Source organism: Cyprinus carpio, chromosome B10 (assembly GCF_018340385.1).
Source record: "Cyprinus carpio isolate SPL01 chromosome B10, ASM1834038v1, whole genome shotgun sequence".
In the NCBI taxonomy this organism is placed as follows: Eukaryota; Metazoa; Chordata; class Actinopteri; order Cypriniformes; family Cyprinidae; genus Cyprinus; species Cyprinus carpio.
The window spans coordinates 15,010,154-15,035,176 of NC_056606.1; the positions used below are offsets into that span (position 1 = coordinate 15,010,154).

General features: G+C 35.5%; 2 protein-coding genes across 2 annotated transcripts in view; one reads left to right on the forward strand and one right to left on the reverse strand.

Annotated features, from left to right (window-relative positions):
- The window catches only part of LOC109087628 (opioid-binding protein/cell adhesion molecule-like), a 142,495-nt gene that overhangs the window by 97,676 nt on the left and 19,796 nt on the right, over positions 1–25,023 (reverse strand). The window lies entirely within an intron of this gene.
- LOC109087622 (CD209 antigen-like protein C) lies at positions 5,261–7,266 on the forward strand. The gene is made up of 5 exons (XM_019101826.2): positions 5,261–5,661; positions 5,746–5,949; positions 6,040–6,167; positions 6,553–6,659; positions 6,757–7,266. Exons 1-5 carry the CDS (start codon positions 5,520–5,522, stop codon positions 6,878–6,880), a joined length of 705 nt encoding a protein of 234 aa, XP_018957371.1. The 5' UTR covers positions 5,261–5,519; the 3' UTR covers positions 6,881–7,266.

Consider the following 25,023-nt stretch of genomic DNA (forward strand, 5'->3'; position numbering starts at 1 on the left):
TTCCACATCAAAAAGCCACACTGAAAGAAGCTGTCAGAGGTGGTCATTATGTTTTTACACTTAGCACTGTCGTATTTTCTCTGTAGCAAAGAAGGTATCAGAACTGCACATTTATACGTGACATTTGGCATGACCTCTTTTTGCTACTGCTCTTACAGCATGTTTTCACGCTACACAAGCTTTTTTGAGAGGAAAATATTTAGTTCAAGAGATGACTCATCAACCTATTTACTCAGAAGAAAGCACCAACCCTACCACTTTCTCGCCCGCTCTGTTTTTCTATAGCCAGTTGGTTGGTAATAATGGCTCTGATATTGATAAAAATCAAGATGATGCTAAAGCAACTTTATTTTTACAAAGTTACTTGAAGAAATATAGACGTTCAGATATTCTTGCTTTAACTGAAGCACAAAATGTTCTTTCTCAAACTTCACGGCACTAAAGTGCTGCTAACAATGAAGAAATTATTTATTTAAAAAATCTATTGTTCTTAACTTTCTGAATGGAGACCAAAAGGAAGAAGTTTCCTGCTTCTCAGTTTTTTTCTCCTGAAAAAAAAAAAAGATCCCATAATCTCGTTCTTGCTCTACAAAGCGTTTGGTTTGGTATTCATGGCTGTGGTGTTGGTAAAAACCACACTGTGCTGAAATGACACCTCCATAGCTTAGAGTGTTCCGTAAGCCTCTTCCAGGGAAGACGCTTGCACATCCCAGCAGCCCTCTCATCACAAACACAAGCGTGTGCCACAGATAAGTCATGCTCCTCGGCGATTATGTCGTAAACACCATTTCTCCCCCTCAGCTGCTAAGATTCTCTGCCATCTCTCTCCTCAGTTTCATCGCCGAGGGTCTCTCTGCTCCTATACAGATTTTAATTGCTTGGCAATAAAAAAAGAAGGTACCGACAGCTGAGACAGGCTTGCTGAGCATACATGGATCTGCCAGGAGGCAAGTGAGCCCTCAATAAAAGACCATGCATTAGAACCGATTTCCACATAAACCAAATGGACAGTTTGATGCAAGACACTCTCGAAGTTAAAGACTGCCAATGCTTTCAAGTCAAATTTGTGGCCCACTCTAAAAGGTCAAATATTGAAGTAGAGTAACAGCCTGCAAATTTGACGCCACATTAATTTGACAATCAAAACAGTTCTCGCTCTGTCAAAGTAAGCGTCTCCTGCTATATGCGAATTCCTGTACTTAACTGTATATTGAAAAACCGTTTGAAGTTGTGCAGTATAAATATCTTCTCTAATATATTACATCCACCATATGGACCTATGAACTTTCTCTGGTTTTGTTAGGGGCCAGTTCAACTAGACATTAGCCTACTATGTTTTATTTACTTTTGTCATTTACTCACACTCCTGTCATTCAAAACCTGCATGGTTTTCTTTCTTTTTGCAGAACATAGAAGATATTCTGAAGAATGTTTCAATTGTTTTTGTTAATTTATCATTATGCGTTTTTTGTTGGATTTTGTAATTGTTTCTGTTTTCTCTATTTTCTCTGTGTGTCTTTTGAGTTATCAGATCAGCTGCCAATTGTGGCTCCTCCTCTCAACGGTTACAGGACGCTCAGCTGGCGATCCTTTTAAAACTGATTTATTATGTGATTTTAGGTTACTTATACTGACTTAATTTGTTAAGGACTAGTGCATCTTTGAGCCTACATTCAGTACGAGTGAAATAACTGAGTACTGTTAAAATCAGATACACTTTCAGAAAAAAGGTACAAAAGCTGTCACTGAGGCAGTACCTTTACAAAAGGTACAAATATGTGCCATTTATGTATAGATATGTAAATTTTTGGCACTAATATGTACCTTTAAGGTACTTACATGCACCTTTAGATGTAAATAAAGTACAAATGTGTACCTTTTAAAAAGGTATTACCCCAGTAACACATTTACTCATGTGGTATTGGAATTGGTGATATGTAATGGTAAGGTATCTATACTTTTACTTAAGTATGGTTTTCAGTTCTCTTTACACATCTGGATAATAGTAAGATGTGTTTCTTAAACACCACATCAGCATATTAGCATTATTTCTGAACGATCTTGTGGCCCTCTAGACTGGAGTAATGGCAGCTTTGCCATTACAAATAAGATATTCAAGTAGAAAACAATTATTTAAAATTGTAAGAATAATTCACAATATTACTGTTTTTACTGTTTTATGTTTTATGACCAAATAAATGCAGCCTTGGTGAACATAAGAGAGATCATTCGCAAACATAAAAAAATATAGCAATGCTAAAGTAGTCTAGGAGACGCATGCATAATGGAACACAGAGGATTTCTTAAGCACAGTTTATTGTGCGTTTCCTCTTTGGGAACTCCAGGACATGGTAAGTTCAGCCAAGTTAAACATGTTCCTAATATTTATTCACGAAAAGCACAAGCGCATTATTCAAGTAGATAATACGTCTCCCCTGCTGCTCCATCAGCTCAGGGCAGCTACATAAGCACAGAATAATCACTCTAAGTGATCTCACTATCAATAAAGCGGCCAGAATATTTACCTGTTAGATCCTTTACCAATTCTAGAAAGGGAATTTGTGGAAACAAGAGGCTCCTTCTGTTCCAGCCTTAGTGTTTGCATGCAAACACTAAGGGGATGATTTTAGACCATGGTGCTAATGGTTAGCAAATTAATAGCATGCTGTGTAGAGGCCTGTGTACTCCCTCAGAGTCCTGGTACTGAGAATTAAGCCCGTCCTCAGTCCAGCTGGGCAAAATTGCAATCCAAGGTATGCGAACTGATGAACTACAACTAAAGCTGCTTTATATAATCAACCGTGGTTTTGATGTCCATTTTGTTCAGTATTTTTAGCCACTAAAGGGAATTACATTCTCATTAGCCTTCGTTTCTTATCAGATAACAGAGGTGCATTAAGTATGCAGTGTATAAGGTTTAACCTTCATTTACCTAGCGCACTTGACTAGATTGTTTCTACCCTAAAGCACAAGGGAAAGAATGAGAGAGGGTGAACGGAAGGTAAAGGTCTTAAGCCTTAAGCCTTTACATTTGCTTTTCATTTTAACTACAAATCCTTAATCTAAAACACATTTAAAACAGTGGATTTAAAAACCAATTTGAACATTGAAAAATCAAACAAATTGTATAATGTGAAATGAAGAAGAAAAAAAAATTCTGCACTATTTTAAGGTAAAACAATCAATTATCATTATATATTCATCTAATAATGAATGTCATTGGGTCAGATACAAAATATAATTTCAAGTTGCATTTGCTAAAAAACAATGCTAACACCAAATATCAAATTTTTTTAAATTCAAAGCACTTGATTAACTGTTAACTTCTCAATCAAACAACATTGCTAATGTTTAAATGACTTTATTTTGTTTATTTACTTGATTTTTGATTATTACTGAATGCTGACTATTTTTATGTAAATGTAGCAGTTTTAATAAATTCTGTTTAAATTCCTTCCGTGTTTTTATTGCATACCAGTTTTAATCTAATGGATCAAAAATAACACATATTTGACACAAACTGTGTAATCGTAACACATTAGTGTGTTAAAGATTTCAATACACTTTCTGTGTAAAGAGGAATAGATTGAGATATGACTAACACAAAATGTGTTGTCCTTATCTAGACACAAAGGTGTGTTAAGAAACAGCACAGGTTGTGTTGTTTTCAACTCATGCTTTGACTTCAGTGGTGTTCAGTACCAAACACAAACAACAGCTGGTGTTATGACCATTACCAGCAAGGCCTCGGTCATTTAAATGGTGCGTTTCAGCCTTAAAGTTACAATTTTCTTCCAATTAGCAAAAAATGACTTTTTTTGAAACACGAATATGTGAGCTCATCCCCCTCTGCGTAGACAGGGGAGTTCTCACAGGAAAGTCAATCCTGCATCTCACTTGGGAAGCTCACCCATGTAGAAAACAACGTGGAGTCGCATGTCTCCGCAGTGCTGATCTGCCAGACAGCATCTCTCTCCTCAGCTGAGTGGAGATGATAGGTGAACATCGTCTCCGCACGACGCCGCATGACGTGATCCCTGTCAGAGTCTTAACGGCACGCCACATGTTCTCCCATCAGGCTACCTGCGGTAAGATCCGCCCCCCGCCCTCTAATAACCTGAAGCCAAGTGTGAGCGACATTTGATTAGCTATTTCAGGATTAAGAATAGATTGTTGTGCCTTGTGTACATCTGCACGATTTCTGGTAATTCTGAAGTCTGGACTGATTTGAGTGATGTAGAGGACACCTCCCTGTTAAAAAAAAAAAAACAGCATATGCTGGTTACAGACATCCCAACCTGCAAAAAGTCATTTCAGGGAGGTATCCCGAAGCCAACCTGGTTTAAGTTGGTCCTGAGCAGGAGCTATTTGCTTAGGACCTGCTTAGGACCAGCACATGACCAGCTAAGGACAGGCTTAAACCAGTTGGCCATGCTTCAAAACATGTCTAACCAACATATGTTTTTTTTTCAACAGAGATGGAAACGCACTGATTGCAGCACACTGTTCTCACATCTAGATCAATTACATCAGCTTCAGATCCAAACTGAACTCCTGTCACAGGGATTGAGGGTTTAAGAAGTTTAAACATAAATGCACATGGAGAACACAGTGGCATCTTTTAAAAGCAGAAAAGACGCAGAGTTCAGAGCAGTGCAATCCATCTGAACAGAACCGCATATAACAAAATTCACCATTTGAATGATTCCAAAAAGCCTGAAGATAACTGAGAATACTTATATCAGCAAAACCATTACTGGTACACATGCGATGAACAGAGAAGATGAAGAGGAGATGATAATCAATACCAATGCAGACAATATTCACACTTTGTGTAGTGTTAAAAACAGAAAAAAATGTGCAAACCTACACTGACCAAAACAGGAACAATATTCAGCATTTACAGAATGTTATCTTTGTCTGACACCTTAAAGGCACACTCTTAGTAATTTCTTCCTCTTTCAAATGTTTTCCCCATGAAGAAACGAATAGGACTTTTGAAATATGTTATAAATCACAAGAGATGAAGACTGCAGTCATTTCATCTGTCTTAGTTTTTACATAAATAAATGCAAAGTGTTTGGGCCTTTTTTGACTTGCGGCAGAGCATTGACGCCATTTTCAGAAAGTGGCATTTGTGGCATTTGCAGTGTCATCATGTCATTCTCCGATGCAAAAAAGACCACAGAAAACCAAAAAAATTAAATAGAGTGAGAAGTGCTTGTTCATGCTACCAAGTGCAAACACTGTAGTTCAAATGTGCTTGTTGACTGCGATTGTAGTGAAGGAGTGCATTGACATGCAGAGTAAATTTTTACAATAAACTACAGTAAATGAGTATAGAAATATATCATTATCATCAATAGACAGCAAAAACATTTCTTTTAAGCCTCCTAACAGAATATCACATGTTCTTGACCACAGCCGAGCCTTCAAGAAGTGAAATTTCAAAAGCAGAAGTTTAGAGGAGTGCAGCATCTCACATTTAATTCCAGTAGACTGAATGTGTCTATTGCAATATGAACATTCCCGGGACACATAGGATGGACAGAGAAGATGAAGAAATTATGGATATCTATGCTAATGCAGATCCTGTAAACAGTCTTGATGTCAGGACAGAAAACTCATACACCGAAAGACACCAAACACTTCAACACACAGGTGATGAGGCTCCTTTCATTATTAAACACATTTTAGTCATATGAGAGTTTATGATGAATTTAACTTTATGTCTGTGGTATTCAGGAAGTGTTCATGTGAGGATGAGAAGCTCCAGAGCATTTACAGTGTGTTTGGCAATGCTGTGTGTTCTTCTGCTGACTGCAGTCATAGTGCTGGGAGTCAAATTCAATAAAAACTACAGAGAAGAGACACACCAGCTACTAAATAAAGAAGAGAGAGCTTGCTTATCAAATAATTGTGACCTGATTAAGCAAAGACAGAATATGGGTAAACATGAAGTATATTAAAACAAAAATGTTTTACAGAATACAGTATTACTTTAATGCAAACCAATAGTTGAACTGGTTGTGTCTACAGATGGATGGGTGTGCTATCAATCCAGTCTTTACTTCATCTCTTTTGAGATGAAGAACTGGGATGAGAGCAGATCATACTGTCTGAAGAAAGGAGCAGATCTGATCATCATTAACAGTAGTGAGGAACAAGTGAGTGAAATAAGAGCGGAGGAAGAGAGAAATCTCTCAAAGCTATTTGATTGTAAAACCTTGTGTGTGCATGTAATGAATTATTAAAAAAAAAAAAAAAGTTATTGGATTTTCAGATGTGGGTGTTGCTCTCAAAGGTGCAATTCAATTCAATGTGTTGAATGCTAGCTTTCTTTCAGGGTTTAAGCAGACTAAATGATTGGAGAAGTGCAGTTTATAGAAGATCCAATTCTAACATTTCAATTAAAAGTTATGAGATATAATTTTAATAAAATTAAACACTCATTAATGAATCATTCACAATAAGATCAGTAACATGCATGCAGAAAATAGGTGATTTCATGCTGCCTCTAAACTATGACTCATGTCTGGTTCATTCTACTAGGACTTTATTGAAAGGGTTCCTGGTGATACTGGAGTCTGGATTGGTCTGAGTGACAGAGATGTAGAGGACACATGGAAATGGGTTGATGGCAGCAAAATGACTTTTAGGTGAGAAATTACTGATTAGTATCTAGTAAATGATTCTCGGAGTATCATATCAAACAGAAAGCAGCACTGAACATCTAATGTTGATCTGTTGTTTCAGGTTGTGGAGGTCTCCAGAGCCAAATGGATATACAAAAGAAAACTGTGTTTTAGCTTATGCATCAGGGTGGATTGATCATGGGTGTCATAAAGAATTTAAATGGATCTGTGAGAAGAATATTTAACGTGAGTTATTACATGAGATGCAAGCTTATGTAATACATAGAGGAGCAATTATGTTTGTTAAATTTGTGAAAAAACGATCAACTGCAAATGTTTTTTTGTTTGTTTGTTTTGTTTTGTTTTGCATATTCTTCTACAAGTCACACATGGGGGAAAATGGTGTTGAAAAAACTTTCATTCTGAAATTGCTAGTAAATTTCACAAACTATGAAGAAAGGGCAACACAATGAATTAAACGTGAAATCTTGAAGTAGAAAAACTAGTAAAAAAAAATAGTATTTTATTGAAAAATGTAATCCAGTAATCTTGGTTTTATTTGTTTTTTTTTTTATTTTGTAACTTTGAAAAAATACCTTCATTATTAAATCACTGAGCAAATTAATTTGTGTTTCTTTTATATGTTGTTTGTGCTTTTTCTCTATGGTTTTCAGTAGTTTTAATTCTGTAGCTTTTACACAACATTCTGATATCTCGATGCCAATTTAGCATAGGAGATAAATAACAATAGGAGTGTGTTGTGAGAGGCGCTGGAAAGAAGAGACTTGTAGGTGTCTCTCATCACCTGTTCGCTTTCATTAAGTGAGATCATTCCAGAACCATACCTCTCTGATCCCTCCTAGGATTAGACACCGCTTGTCATGTTCCATGATTTTTCCCTCAGCTCAAGTCATTTCAAGGAGCCTGAAGTAAAGTGGGAGCAATTCTGTAAGACAACGCTAAAACGTACAACCATCGCTGCCCACTTTATGTGCGAGCTGTCTGCAGATGAAAGGTCTTTTTGCAGATCAGACTCCCAAGGCACGAGGTACTCGGCCTTAGGGCTTATGAATACATTTTTCTAAAGTTATACGTGACTTAAAATCGGCTTCAGACAGACACGCTGGGCTGTGAAGTAAACAACGGCTTTAAAAATCAAGCAGACGCAACAGAAACTCAAGCTGACTGTCGAGTCACAGTTTGAAGCACTTAGGAATGGTTATTAAACAGCTTTTTCTGCTAAATGAGGGGATGAGGGAGGGTTGTGGAAGCCGAAACTCAGAGAAAGTCACATGAAGAAATTAGCTACTGACATCAAAAAGGCTGACACACTAAAAACATTCACTGTAATTCTTACTGGCACAAACATGTCTCATTTCTATGCAAATTGGGCTCATTATAGTTTGTGAGAGGTCATTTTAGTGACTTTCATCCTGTATCATCAAAACTTCACTCTTGTTCAGGTGCTCAATGGGGTCGTGCAAAAATCAGATTTGAAAAAATGCTTTCCTTCAGTTAATAGTGTGATTTTCAGTTGATGTCCCAAAGGAAGTTAATTTAAATGGCAGGAACAGAAATCTATCTATCACCTAAATCCGATAAAGCTTCAAACTTCAAGGCTTTTTAAAACTTTTAAACAAGGATTTGCCAAGTCAATGTTCAAAGTTTGTCTAAACAAAAAATTATTTTCCATTTGAATTTCAAGCATTTAAATTCACATTTTTTATATTCTAATTTGAATTTTAATTCTGCGTCTTTTTTTGTTATCTCAACTCAAATTCAGGAATTTAACAGGCTTTAAAAGGCTTTCTCAATTCAAACATAAACAGTGCAAAATCACAGTGCTCAAAAATATTGAAGTAATAATTTACACTACTATTCCAGAGTTTGGAGTCAGGAAGTTTTTTTTTTTTTTTTTTTTTTTTTAATCAGTTTCCACAAAAATATGAAGGAGCACTGTATTAAACAAAATATCAAATAATTAAACCTTTTTATCTTTTTCAACAAAGATAAAAAAATATATATATATTTCATTAGCACCAATGATTTCCGAAGGATCATGTGACACTGAAGGCTGGAGTAATAGCTACTAAAAATTAAACTTTGCCATTACAGGAATAAATCACATTTTAAGGCTATGTCCACACGAAGCCAAATCTTTCCATTTCCGATCTTTTTTTTCCTCGTCTCAAGAAATATCTGCGTCCACACAAAACCACAAAACTGACATTAAACCATGTAGTATACATGCCAGAGCAGTATGTGGTGCTGAAATACTGCCACAGAGACACACTAAAAACGGAGAAGACATAGACTATGCGCATAAACCTTGTGCATTGGGAAGCATAAGTTACTACAAATACATTCAAATATCTTAACCGCTAAAACTTTTGAACCGTTGCAACTACAAATAAAATAAAACACATTTTGGTTAAACGTTGTGAAGTCTGGATTGGTCTGATTGACAGAGATGTGGGTCAACGTGACTTAGGTGAGGGATTTTTAACCATGGATTATGGCAGCAGTTATTCATCAGAAGAATGTTAAAATCAGTTATGAGTTCAATTAGTCAGTTCCACCCCTTAGTAAATTCTTCCATGAAATGTTGTCTTTACAGTTAGACTGAAGACTATTAAAGGCCAGCAGTGAAAACTCACCTGCAGGTACAGGTTAAACATTCAGATAGTTCAGGTGTTGATGTTGCAATGTTTGTTGACGACTGTAAGTTTGAAAGTGGATGACTTTATTTGCTGGTTACAGATATTTACACACAAACAGAGCACGTATCTTCATTTGATATTCTCCCTCATGAGCAGTACTGCACGGCACACCTGTGTGGCCCAGGAGGGGTTATTATTTACATCTGTTGCACGGTGTAAATAAACATATCACTCTGGAGGCACGGAAATGATGCTATCCAACTGGAATAAACTGAAGACACTCTGAAGTTTGTACAACAAAGCAATGAGAAACTCAAGGACACCTTTACTTGGGCTGTAGCAGAGAATTCTAGAACTTCAGCATGGTTTGTGGTCAGTCGACCCTTGATTTCAGTCTGGCTTCAGAGAGATTTCAACAAGAACTTTAGTAATCAATATACTGAAAATAAATAAATTAATTATTAATTAAAATAAATTAGCCTTGCATAAAATGTGGCACATGTGTATATTTGTGAAAACAGCTGTATAAATACTGATTATGCATTTAAATTTTCCATTGTTCCTGCCTTTAAAAGTATGAGTGATGATATTTTTGGGACTTTTAGCTTTGCCATCCCTGGCAAACAATGGAAGTTCAGCAGAGCAGAACTTCTAGAGAAAACAAGAGATTAAAACACAGTGTGAACAAATACCATTTGCTCAGTTCAAAATGAAAATGATTTGCCAAAATATCACCATTTTAAAAAATGCATCTTTTATCAATGCTTCTTTTATCAGGAATCTAAGACGTGGAATTATAAGTATGGAGACATTTTAAAATAATAAAGCTCTAAACGTAAATTCATCAGGATATTGTGAGAAATTAAATGTCATAATGATACATTTTCGATGCTCTTCCCATCAGGGTATTGATGCTAAAGGCAATGGGGCTCGTCCAAGATGCCTTGGGAGTGAGAACGTGTTGGAGATAAAAACGAACCGCCTCCCTGCCTCAGACTAGCTTGTGCCTCCATTCTTCATTGACAAGCCACCTTTCATAACAGTGTACATTAAACGTGCTGCACATACCTAAATGTTGGAGCTATAAAAGTCTTTTACTGTTAAATGTATTGGAAATAGCACTGCCGTGCAACAAAGAGATTCACAAACCGTTTTCAGCTGCTACATCAAATCTCAGATCTTTTGACAAAAGTGCTGCTTTGGAACTCAAAACACGCTCATTAAAAACTAATTTAAAGTCCTCTTCTAAAGTTTAGGAATGTGACCATGTTCAAAGAGTTAGGAAAAATGTAGTGATTTTTGGCTTCAGAGCCAGAAAAAATTATTATAAAGGCAAAATTGTGTAGCTCCTCAGGCAACAAGCAGATCTGTCTCTTACAGAACGAGGGAGTCACCCCTTAAACACTCTGTCCTAAATCTAGAGTTTACTGCCTCTCTTACAAGAAAATGCATAGTACTCACCCCCAAGCCATCAAAGATATAGATGGGTTTGTTTCTTGATCAGAACAGATTTGGAAAAATGTAGCATTACATCACCTGCTCACTAATGGATCCCCTACCGTGAATGGGTGCCGTCAGAATGAGAGTCCAAACAGCTAATAAAACATCACAATAATTCACAAGTAATCAACACAACTTCAGTCCATAAATTAATGTCTTGTGAAGTGAAAAGCTGTGTGTTTGTAAGAATGAAATCTATCATTAAGGCATTATACATTTCTGGTCAAAATACAAGTCCATAACCTATAATAATGTTACCTTCAGTAAAGAAAAAAAAAAAATATATATATATAGGCTATATATATATATATATATATATATATATATATATATATATATATATATATATATATATATATATATATATATATATATATATATATCCCCTGTTGTGCTCTCATTTCAAAATCCACTGACATATTTGTTTATTAACTATTTTGAACTTTTTGCTTCTAAATGATGTTAGGTCTGTGGATTACTGTGATGTTTTTATCAGCTTTTTGGACATTCTGACGGCACCCATTCACTGCAGAGGATCCATTAGTGAGCGAGTGATGTAATGCTAAATTTTTCCAAATCTGTAAATTCTGTCGGCACCCAATCACTGCAGAGGATCCATTAGTGAGCGAGTGATGTAATGCTACATTTTTCCAAATCTGTCGGCACCCATTCACTGTAGAGGATCCATTCCAAGTGATGTTTTGCCATATCTGAAGAAATAAACTAATCTACATCATGTATGGCCAAAGAGGGTCAATACATTTTTAACGAAATGTTAAAAACATAAAAATGAATGTAACCATAATAACAAAAACAATGAAACCATCTACAAGAATTATTCTAGGTTAAAAAAAAAGTAATACATTTTTTCTAAGAATATTTTCTGATTAAACACTGTATTTTTTTTTTTTTTTTTTCTGTATGGATTTTATATGCCACTGCACCATTTTAGGAAGTCATTCATATAACTACCTTTTTGAATACTAAACCTAGATCTGGTTGCAGAAACAGAAACCGAGGGCTGGAAAACTCTTTTAAGCCTCAAATCCTTATGTTCAGCCTCAAAGTCAAGCGGTCGACTTGTATTATTTGCTCTCACCAAACAGAGGCACCACACAGAGTCTTATTCCGTTCTTTTCATCTTCCACAGTTTTCTGTCTGCAGATGAGAAGTAGGCTGAGGCCTTGAAAAAATCCCTGAAGCCCTTTGCATCAGCAGCGTGGCTAGAGACAAGAAAAGCTCTCAAGGACTGAGAGCTTTAATGATATGTTTGCCACTGCAACTGCTCACAGAAAACTGACAGGGCCACCGATGGGGGAGTTTCACATACTGTTAGAAGACGTATGAAATTTGCCTTATAATTTTTGTCACTTTTCATCAAAAAACCTGTTATACTGAGCAACTGCTGAGCTTCCTGCAAATGCAAATATTATCTTATTACTGGTTGGCAACAACATGCCATTTTGAGGTGAGAGACCTGAAATAACATCTTCGCAAATTTGCATTATGAATGTCATCAGTCATCTTCTTTAGCTATAGGAGTGTTGAAAGGAAGTGTAAAAATCTGTCAAGGAATGCTCTCCCCAGTTGATGTCTGTGGATAAGGTTTGCTATTATCATGACAAATTCACTGTGATGAATGCAGCCACATTCTTGAGAATGTTGTGGAGGTGGATGGTTTTGACAAACGTCTACCTCAGGCTTTTGAAGCACACAACAATAAATAGCATTTATTGGAGGACAGGAGTAAAATCAACTCTATCAATTCTAGAACAATGCTCCTCACATACTGTACACTCCAGGTGGTATGCAAAAGGCCTTCGGTAGTTTAAAAGACTAATATACACTACTGTTGAAAAGTTTGCATCTCTTTGGTCTCTCTTAGTTATACATCTACTCATTGTGCATGTGTACTTAATATGGTGGTATTTTTACCAGTTAAGAACTTACAAAGAGTATATAAATTGTGTAAAGGTGTCAAAACAGCACCAGGAATCCATCTAAATGCATCCACAATTTGTTTGGAAGTGGATTAAAAAGGTGGGTTCAAAAGAACAGCATTTATTTGAAAACTAAAGGTCTTTACTGTCACTTTTGATCAGTGCACCCTTATTGAATAAAAGTATATATTACTAAGTAATATTACCGACCTTAAACTTTTGAACAATAGCACAGTAAATATAAATTGCATATTTTAAGATAATAATTGTTTTGAAATGCCCCAGAAATTGAGAGAGAGAGAGAGAGAGAGAGAGAGAGAGAGAGAGAGAGAGAGAGAGAAAGATCCACTATAATAAAATACTTTTTTTATTTAGTATTAATAACATTTAATTTCTACTATTTTATTCCAGGCCTAATTATACATATCATCAAATATAATATGACAGTATGTAGTTTTAATTGTACAGCATAACAGTCTAATTGCTTAGACTGAGAATTTCTTTTTTAATAAATGGATTCTTATGAGTCAAAGCAGCAATATTTTATGTATAATTTAAAATCATATCTTTGCATGTCTACAATCTTTAATCATGACCTACATTCTTAATTCAGCAATGTGAGATGCGAATCGGCTGAATGTTGACTAACGTTCCAAAGTTGTGCATCACACAGCACTGGCTTGATTGTGGTGCAATTAAATAGAAAATGAAAAACCTAATGGAATACCTGGAGGTTCTGATTTGAGCAAAGGTCAACACTTGACCTGCAAAGTTTGAGAGCCACTGTTGTGGAACGTTGCCGTTTGTAAGTAGGACTTGCAGTGTTCTAGAACACGCTCAAGTTCAAGAGAGGATGTAGAGCATATCAAATAAGCCACCATACACAGTTGTGTCATGCCTGGTCCGAACTTCCCACAGTCACCATCAGACCCGGTCTCACTGTGACCTTAGTAAAGCGTCCTCACCTCACCTCCAGCTAATTTTCCCCTCGCCCGAGGCTACTTGTATTCCCTCGGTTTAATCTTGCCACCAGCGGATGGTGTGAGCCCCAGTTAACGCTAGTATCCTATTCACTCTCCCCCCCCCCCACTTCTCTTTCTCTCTCCGTCTGCAGTGTGTCTCTGAAGATTTAACCCAGCTCCCTGGTGCCTTCTCAGTACATTTTGCTGTCTCCCCTTTTCAAGGTGCTCCGCATTTGCCGAGACCTGACTCAGGCCCCGAGGAGCTCCAAGGTCGCCAACCTTCTCGGTCCTCGGGGACCGTCCCGTGTGCCCTTGAGGATAAACAGCCCTTCAGATATAAATAAAAATCACGGTGGGCCTCATTATTAATAGATGTCGCTACACTGAAGACACATGCTAATCTATTCGCCACATCTCTTTGAAGTAGCAGACTGATCTCGGGGCAGATTATTTATAGCGCTAAAGATGATGCAGTTTTAATCCCTTCATCATTGGCTGGATCCAACGGTTAGTATGAGGTCAGTCCAGTTCTCACAGAACTAGCAAAGCTTGTGCTGCATGCTTCCTCGGGGTATTACTGGGTTTGATAGAAGTAAAGAAATCTGCCTCGGCTCCTCAAGAGATTCAGCAGAACTCTTCAAATAATCTGAGGGTTTTTAAATTTATGATGCGACACTCCGGCACAACGCCATGTCAATGGATATGCATATGTATAACTATACAAATATATATGGCGCATTTCAAAGAAACAGAAACGAACGCCTTTGCATGTAGTTCTGCAAAATAGGTCATTGTCATTCTGTGCTAAATGAGACGGTGGTACGTCTTTGCCCCCCAGTGGATCGTAAGTAAACTGCATTGTCTCGTTTGTCTAGGCTGCAGGCAGAGATGTTCTTCTACAATGCTGAAAAAGCTGAATTCGGATGTTTGCCTTTCCAAGATGTGTTTTGAAAGAATTGCTAATTGAATAATGCATGATTGTTTGAAATCAGTATGCACAACAGTAATGTTATTATACAGTCAAGTACAGAATGAAGAAAAGTGCTGTATAACAAGTGGGCCTTCTGGGCGGTCTGTCAGAGATGCTTATATGTAAATCAATATTGAAAGAGTGTGGATGTTTTTGTTGACATGTTTTATTATTATTATTTTTTTAATCATTTATATATCTTAATATTATTTTAAATGTTGTTAGATTATAGGATTATAATCTTTCCAGTCCCCAGTCCAATAGTTCTGATTTGTCCTGTTCATTTACTATAGTGGCATGCAGATTATGACCAAAATAAAATATATAAATTAATAGAGAGGCACTTGACATCAAACATGACTCAATATAGAAGAATTCCATTCAACATTTCTTCTTTATGTAAAATAAATGAAAATAAAATAACATCCTAAATTAAGCAACAAAAAAATACACTAAAATAACATTTAGTAAATGTTGCCAATGGAGTAAGGAAAAAATTAAATTTAAGAATTATTATCTTTCACACAAAGCTTCTGGGGCACTTTTATAAAAGAAAATCATGTTTAATTCAGTGTGTTAATTTTTTTTTTTTTAATTGTTTGTGAAATTTACTAGCAATTTCTGAAGGAAAACTCTTTCTATACTAAATCTTTTCAGTGCAAGTATAAAGTTCTCTTCTGAATTTAAAAGTCTGTTGCACAAACCACCGCAAATGCCATTTTTCCATTTGAATACCCATTTAATTGGTCAGTTTAATTACAAGATGAGCCTTTATCTTGTCAGCTTCATCCTGGCTATTAAATTATTCAAATTAACTGGTATACTGATTAAAAGCAGTTCATTTTATAACACTTCTTTTGTCTGACGGACCACCACTGACCAGAGTTACCAGTATGACGTAACTCCCACTGTTACTTTTAATGCATTTTTTATGCAATCAAAAAAAAATTCAAGTAAGAAACATCAGATTTGTCAGATCAGAATTATATCCGAGTAGACCTCATACAGACTCTGCTCGTTACCACCGATTAGAGCGTGTAATGTCTAGATTGATTTTTATCTGCAGGAGTATCATTCATGAAGCAATGCGCGATGTGACATACGACCAAAGGTACGCCAGCATTTTTAGTCAAAGAAATTAATCTGCATGCTGCTCTCCAGTATATCTATCACACCGAGTCTAATAATTCACACTAAAGGCGTGGCCGTCACACACTCAGTAGTTATGTAGCACATTAAGCATCTCAAATTAGGGAAGGGATTGCACCCTTGACTCACAACTGACAATTAGTTCATTCTGCTTCTCCATTAAGGCCAGATGAATGGCGGGGATGAAATTCAAATGGCCCACTCCTCTAGTTAGCGGTGCTGTCTGGCAATCTCACAGTGGGTGATTTACATGGAATTATCCCACAGCTGGTCTAATCGGGTCAAAGACCTGTAGGCTGTAACAGTTCCCCACATACCTCAATGCATTAACACACTGCTAAACGATATTCATGCTTGAGCAATAGCAGCGATCAGTTGGTGGGACCGCAATGAATTCTTTGATAAGAGGTCTGTGCGTTTGCGATTTAATGAGATTGCTCTTTGCTTTGGAAAGTGGCAGTATAATGTTTAATTTCGCACACCTCAGTACACAATAATACTTTGTGTACAAACATGCCAGAATCTGGGTCTGGGAGGAATGCGATGGCATATAACAACAGGCAATGATTTGCACAGTGCCGTGCACCTATGTCCTAAATGAATAGGGAAAAAATCTTAAATACAGTTTGGTTAAAGGTTTGATTGAAATTACTGCCGGTTCCTGGTATTTGACATTTCTTTCAGATAATTCATTGAACTGTGTTTCAATAAAGCGAGAATGTTGTACGCCATAATAAAATCTGTGATAATGACATGGTGCCAGGGAAGGAAATAATAATATTAATACACAAAACGCGTATACAGTATCCTTTTCATGTATAAACATCCAAACTTCTTTGAAATACACCATTTAGATGTAGTTAACCATACGCTCGTGTTCTCATTCAGCTACACAGCAAACATGGCAGATTACAAATCTCAAGAAGGCATCTAAAATTGACCATTTCTAGAGTTAAGAGGACAAAATAGCAACACGAACAGGGAAGGTTTGATTCCCGAGCAGCAGAATGATGAGTTTCTCTGTGTAGGTATACTGTCTGTCAGACAACATCTCATAGAGATAATAGCATTGCAGTGGAAAGTAAATGGAGTTTGTTAAAGCAGGTGACAGCGTGGGGTGACCTTATCAAAGTGTGATAAAGAGGAAATGGGGACAGAAATCAAAATAGCAGTGGAGAAGCGGCCCACCACAGCTGTTGCTCTCTGCGATGGATGTGGAGATGGCTTGGGGTTTCTTTTTTGGGTTTTGGTGGTAAGGAGGGTTGCTATTTTTTACTATGTAGAATGAATTGCTCTGTTGAAAAGTGCTAAAGATAATGCCACCCACAACAACACATGAATGTGCAGTTTTCTTTCTGTAACTTTGTACATGCCATTATCAACATTATTACAAATTACATACAAATCCTCCATCAAATTATAATGTAAAAACAAATGTCATAAATGTATTATCATTTCTTACTATAACATAATCAGTGAATTATTTATTCATTTATTGAAATTAAATAAAAAGTCAAAGTTAAAAAAAGGATTTGTAGTTTTAGTGTAAATTATTTTATATAAAAAAACTTGAGTTCTAATCAATGTTATTTATTTAAAAATATAGTATCATATATAGTATTCATAATAAGCATAGTATTTAAATGAAAAAAGTTAAATAATACAATTTAATTACATTTATTATACATTTTTGAATTCTTCAGTACCACTTTACAATAAGGTCTCGTTTGACATAATGCATTCATAAACATGAACAAACTATGAACAATATATTTTTACAGCATTTATTAACCTTTGTTAATTTAATTCAATAAAATGCTCATGTTCATGTTAGTTCACAGTGCATCAACTAATGTTAACAGATACAACTTTCGATTTTAATAATTTACTTCAATTTATTTTATTTATAATTCTTCTTTAATAAAATAAAGTAATAATTCTAATATATTTTATTTTATTTTTCTTATAAATTATAATATAACCAATGTATTTGTAACACATTGCAAGGATCTGTAATAAATTATATTTTTAATTTTTTCTATTTTATTTAAATAAATTATGAAAAATACATTGATTATTTCACAATTTTCTATTGTATTGTACATTCATTTTATGAATATTGAAATAAAAACAAGTACAAATAAGAACAAATAATACGTATTATTATATTTATTGAAATAAAAAAATATATATATATTTTCTTTTGCTCATAAGTTATAATATCATCAATGTACTGTTTGTTTATTATTAATTTGTTAAAATAAAACGGGGAAAAAATTATTAAAGGTGTTCATAGATGGCATGTATTCCAATGAAATGTCAAATCTAACCATTTGAAGAATGTCTCAAAGTTCTAAGCATCCAGTGCCTTAAGAACAAGCCCTGGGTTGTAAGTGACACAGAATAAGTTGCCAGCTAGAAGAAAGTTTGAGGAACATAGTCTCTTCTCCCTCACCTCTCACAGTGCACAGTGGGGTTAGATCTGCAGGCGCCGGGGGATCAGCTTGACATAGACAGTAAACCAGTAGGAAGGGGGTATCACAGGGAAGAACTTCTGAAAAGAGGTGAGAGAGTTCGGGCCCCCCTCCATAGTTAGGATGTTTTGAGAGATACGACTTCTGCTTGGTTGCTCAAACCAGACTTTAGCCTGTACACTCATATATAAATGATGGGAGATGACAGGGGACGTGACTTGGTGATCTACATATGTGTCCAGAACAGACAGACAGCATTCATAGTCAAAAGAAAATGAGCGTGACCCTCTCAGTTTATGATTGATGGGTTCATTTTGCCTGTTGCCTGTAGTCAATTTTATCACTATAAAAAATAAATAAATAAAATGTTACAAAATCCAAGTGTCTCTTAGCAAAGACTGAATCCAGCAACACTGACCTGCAAAAATAACCTTTCAGCTTTTATTGTCCATTGTTTTTTCATCCTGTTATTGAGATTGCATTGTCTCCCTTCATATATAATACAGTAAAAAAAAATCCAAACTTAAATAAACAGAAATAATTCAAAAGGAATCAAAGAAAACAATTTAGATTTAATAAGATTTGAATGTCATGGGGGAAAAGAAAAATCCAGACACATGAACACATTTCAAAGAAGACACTTCCGTCACAGCCCTTAGGTGTCAGTTAAGGTCAAAGAAAAGCCTGAGTCTGAGTCATTGTCTCGTCTTTATTACTCTTTTAGCAAGAGAGACACACTGACTAGAAAAAAATGAGGACAGAAGGTCTAAATATAAATGTTAGCTGATGCTTTGCCTCAATATAAGATTTTATTACAAGGCCCAGACTGATTTTTACCAGATTTTTGCATTGATTTTAAAGAAGAATCCAAGAAATGGAGAGTAAATATTTGGTAATACTTCAGATTAGGGAACACATATTTACTATTAACTATTACTATCCAGTATATCCCGGACGAGCCCCCAATTTATGTTATGACTGTCTAGGGTCTACAAACAACTAAGAATTAAAGAGATCGACTTGAGTAGACCAGGCCAAAATAACCATAAAAAATGGCTAAATTGAAACACTCTAAATTACCTGAAAAAAAAAAATACATCAAAAGAAAATATAACAAAATTTGTCGTCGCACTCCCTACTTCCCTTAATATTTTCAAGTGGTATTTGCATAATATTTACAATCGTGAGCAAACAAACCCTAATCATAGAGTTAAGGGATCTAGAATACGGTTGTGCAGAATTAGCCATATGTGCTTCATAAGTACTACTAAACAGCAAATATGCTAATATGCATGCTAATTAGCAACAAGTAAATAGTGCTCCTTAATCTAAAGTGTTACCAAATGTTTAAATAAAGCTGAGATTACTAAAGACATACTGGCAGCTGAAAGTGCAATCAAATTATGCAATATTATGTTAAAAAATAAGGAGGGGGTGATTAATTTATCTTTTGATTTTATTCATCAATTTTTGTTGCTCAAGTTCTGCAGGCACAGAAATCTCCGGGCAAGTGTGGCAGCTTATAACTGACTAACAGCAAGACAAGTAGGAGGTTTGATGCAATTCCAAGACAAAAAAAAAGAATGAAATCATCAAACTATTGCATTACAAAAAGCAATCGCCCTAATCGCACAACAAACAGAAGAGGGACAAGGGCCTACAGCACCCAAATACAAGGAAAAACATGAGAACACGTGCCAGAAGATGTCAGTGTAGTGCAAGATAAACGGTCATGAAGGAACCATCAGGAATACAAATGGCAAATTAAAACCTCAGTGTATCATTCTCGTATTATTCATCTCTAAACCCCAGTATGTCAAGATTTGTCCTTCTGATTATCTCAACCCCCTTTTTCTAACTCTCCCCTCTCCTCGGAGAACCATCAGAGGCAGCTTCTTTGGCAAGCTGCTCACAATTGATTATGTGTCTTCTTTTAATGAATATGGGGATGATTAACAGTCCCATATCTCCTGCAATAAAAGGGAAGCTTGGTGTGCACTGATAGATGAGAAGTTAAGCACAAGAGAGAAACCAAAAGGTAGCTCACTGCTGTCATTGCCTCTGCCAACAGACTTCCACATAAACCGGTGCAGGGTTGCCAAAACAAGCTTGCTTCATTCATCAACAGCTCTAATTAGGTTGTCGAAAGCACTTATTACATTGAGAGCACAAACCGTTCAATCCTAATGGGAGTGAAAGCTATTGATGGTGGCTACTGCAGAATCAGAATTATTAGAACTACAGGAATGCCAAATTGACTTGAATTTAACAAACCTGGCAACACTTTTGGCACATAATTGTTAGCGCCGTGCAAGGAGAGTTTTGAAAATCTGATACAGTGTTTAATCTTGTTATTAAAATTTAGTGAGATATTATATCAGATAGCTGATGCACTGATGTTTTATGCACTCAAACACTGTATTTTTGTACATGCAATTTCATTATTTCACAAGTGTGCACTGTGATTCAAAATTGTGAATCTATTTTATGTGAGACAAAGAAAATCAACACTCAAAAAAAAAAAAGCTAATTGGTCTAACTGAAAATAGGTTAAGTATTAATTCAGTAAATAATATTTTAAATTATAAGACATTTCTACACCGTTAAGATTATTTGAACTTAAATTGCGAATCTTCAACAAAACTGAAACTGAACCTAACAATTTGTTCCCTTCACTCAAAATCACATTAAATAACACTTAATTTCCAGATTTACTCTTCTGTCCCATGTAAAATATGCTTTGAACGTTACATTTTCTGTTTCAGATAATGCCAAAAAAATTAATAAATAATAATAATTCATGTAGTCTTAACACAAAAGGGTTATCTTCCAAGTGAACTTAATGTCATTAAGGTAAGTTGTGACAAAATGGCAAGAATTGTGTTGCTTTAGCTCATTTTAATTAAGTAAACTGAACACACAGTGAAGGTATGTTTTAGAAGAGAAACTTAATTGGCCATACTTGTCTAAGTTGAGAACACATTCTTTTGTCAGAATGCCAACATGATTGCACTAGAATAAAAAAAAAATTCTGCAAAAACGCTGGATTTAGTTGGGAAAAAACAATGTTGTAAACAAAACAAAAGAACTGTGATAAGTTTTTCCTCTGAGATAGATTTTTGGCTTTAATTGTTCTACAAAAATTTTAAAAAAAAAAAGTAGTTTTCAAAGTAGTAGTTGCAAAAAAAAAAAGGTTTCAAAATTAAAAAAAAAAAAATTTGCAAAAACAGCCAACAACTTGTTGCACAGGATGACAATATTGTCTTTTGCAGTACTTTTTTTTTCTTTTTTTTTTGCTGCAACTATTTGCATTATCATTTTGACTCAATACATTCTGATGACATTTAACCAGTTCAGACATTAAACGATACACAGACAGTGATAAGGACATATAAATAATTGTTATTTAAAATCAATAGTCAGTAGCTCTATTGTTTTGTGAAATTATAATTTCCTTTGAAGCCCTCATTATTGTGATCAATGAAAATTGGGAACCTAATGTACCCTGCTCTTTTCAATGAAATTTCTCTTTGAAGAAGAGCAGACTTTGTTCTAAAAAACGGACTTAGGTTATTACAATGTAATTATACAATAGCATAGTCAAAATAATGGATCAAAATATAATCTTTCTTTGAACTTATAGAGCAGTTTTGGCTAATAACAGCTTGTTTCTTACCTAACCACACACTCCACTCATCATCACAATAGAAGCCCCCATTACCATTCTTTGAAACTGCTTAATTACTGTGAGGCAATGAATTTACTCGAACTCTGAACTCGTCAGGGTTTACAGTGTAGGTGTGAGTTCAGACTCAATTATACAACAGTTCTCAGTGATGGAACCTGCTTCAACTCTACAACCGATCCCACAAAGCACCAGACACCCAGATGAATGACTCGGAGGTTTTCATATTCTCACCTGTCTCCAGCCTGACATTATCTTCATGAGAAAGAACTACTTTGATGTTATCAGCCATGACCATATGGGTGTGAATTTAATCCAAGCAGAGATTAGACCCACCTGTCTCTATTCTTGTTCTGCCCTTAAACCAACCTCTGCCTTTACGGCTTCATTTTGCTTCTGTACCTATTGTCAAGGAAATTCTAGGAAGAAAAACTAGATTTTCTGAAGTTTGCTTGTGGAAAACTCATCACTACAATTTGATATATGTGACATGCATTACTATGTGGTTACTTAGATGTTCCAAGAATTGATTTTAAAATGCCTTTTAAATTGCAATTCAATTAAATTCCTGAATTTGAATTAAAGCCTGTTGTAATAAGGTAACAGGATGCAAAACTGAGATTCAAAACTAAACGTAAGGAAGTGGAGTTAAAATTAGATAGATAGATAGATAGATAGATAGATAGATAGATAGATAGATAGATAGATAGATAGATAGATAGATAGATAGATAGATAGATAGATAGATAGATAGATAGATAGATAGATAGATAGATAGATAGATAGATAGATAGAAAACAGTAGCAAGCACATCTAAACTGGAGAAAAGGGGGAAAAACCTTTGTAGACTGAAAAGAACATATTTTCCCATATGTAGAAACACCCAACCTCTCAACCTTCTGTAAGCCTTAATTGGAATTCGCCCCATAATTTCAGGTTGGGTAATATGTCATATTCAAGGATACAGCACTAATGCTGCTGAAGGGTACGGTTACTGGCAATTACATCCGAGTCCAGGTTCCTCCCAAGGTTTCTTCTTCATTCTACTAAAAAATCTTAAGGAGTTTTTCCTTGTCATTGTCACCAGCTCACTGGGGCTTGTATGGCACCATTCTTCGTAACGCTGTTTAGGAATCATTTGTATTCGGAAAAATGCTCTACAAATAAATTGAATTGAACCGAATTTACCCTTCTTCATTTCAAAATACCTGCACACATGAGCACACACAATATCCCATAAGACAATTTAACAGTATTATTCACAGTACATTTGTTTTTCGTAAGTCAATATCGTCTCTCTGCACGGAATTTGATATCAACCTACTACGCAAACACAGCTGTGTGTCATCATCCATTTGAGTCTGATTAAATTTCTGATTTCATTCAAATTAGAATTATTAGAGGTAACAAATTATGTATCCTGAGAATGTAAAATGAAATGCACAATCAGGATTATTTCCTGAGAACGACGCAGTCTTCTGAAAAATGCCTCAATTACAGCTGATTGTTGGGAGCTGTGAGATCCACACACTGATTACTGACAGTGGCTGCAGATGCAAGCCTTACCTCACATGACTGACCACTGCTGGCACATCTGAGAGGGAGACTAAAGCCAACTGACAACACAAAACCCACAGCAATCTTTTCACTGCTTATATTTGCTTTAATAAATTAACAGAGGCCAGACACTGAGAGGAAAGCTTAAAAGGAAGATTACAAAAACTCTCATGCACACAGTATATTGATATAGTGAATTTCCCTATAGATGAAATTACCATGACAACACACAACAAGCATCACAGTAATTTATAGGGAAGATTAACTTACTGTGGTTTCTCACACAGGCACTTTATTGATGAATAGCCATATGATGATTTACAATGAAGAAATAAACATGTCTTTAAACAACAGACAAAGCCAATGACAGTTTCATGTAATATTAGTATTTTGCATATTTATGTGAACCAGTGTTCATATTGCTTCTTAAACTAAAATTAAAACAATGAAAATACTACTGCTACTGCTAGTGCTTCTGTTCCTGCTGCTCAGTGTTTGTATTTCCTGAAAAAATGGACATAATTTGAAAGATGAGACTTTGCTTCTTATCAAAAGTAACAATGTATAAAACAGGACATTTCCAGTGAAGTTTCACTTGTGCAGTGGTTAAAACAATACTATATTTGTTCGTATTATATTTGTAACAAACCAAAACACCCATACCGAAAATTTTTGGTATGAATACATGTACCGTTACACCCCTAACATATACAGTATTAGTATATAAATAATACTAAAATTACATTGCAGTGAATGCACGATTTTCAGTCAATTTTGCTTATAAGTGGTAATAAATGGTTGTAATTATTTTTTTTCTGGAATGGATCAAATTGTAGCTTTGCAGAGGATTTGAATCAGCCATTCATTTTTAAAGAAACAGTTAAATTAAGTAGCAACATGATTAGAAACTGCAGAAACGACACATCCTTTAATCAATAGAACCAATCAATCAGTCTTTGGATAACCTATGTCATGTATTATAGGTAAAATTGTCTTTCAAACTATTTAAACACACAGATCCTGTATACATTTACATTTCATAAGAGCAAAAGTTTTGAAAATAACATTGTTGCTGATTGCATTGGTCAGTTGTTAAGGCAGGGTTTAGTTAAGGTTCAGTTAGCTATGATACAGTCTGCACATCTACTGAAAGAAACAATAAACCATTGTTTGAACTACATAAGGACTCATTTCAGCCCATAATTTTGAGTGACGCATATTTGTGATCAATGTGTTATATTCTATTTGTGAATCTCATCAGAGCACATTGCGTTGAAGGAGCAATCACACCAACTTATCTTTAATAAATGCGCTGGTGTCTACCAGCATTACCTGCATTACTATCTAATAGACTGGGACTCCTTTGAGAAATTAAATAAGCTCCTGCAGGACCCAAAAAGCATATTAATAATGTATCGCTCTTAGTAAACATGAGTTGAGTTTGACTGCAGAGCACTGCAGAATTCAGCTGTACATTCATTTATATTCCTT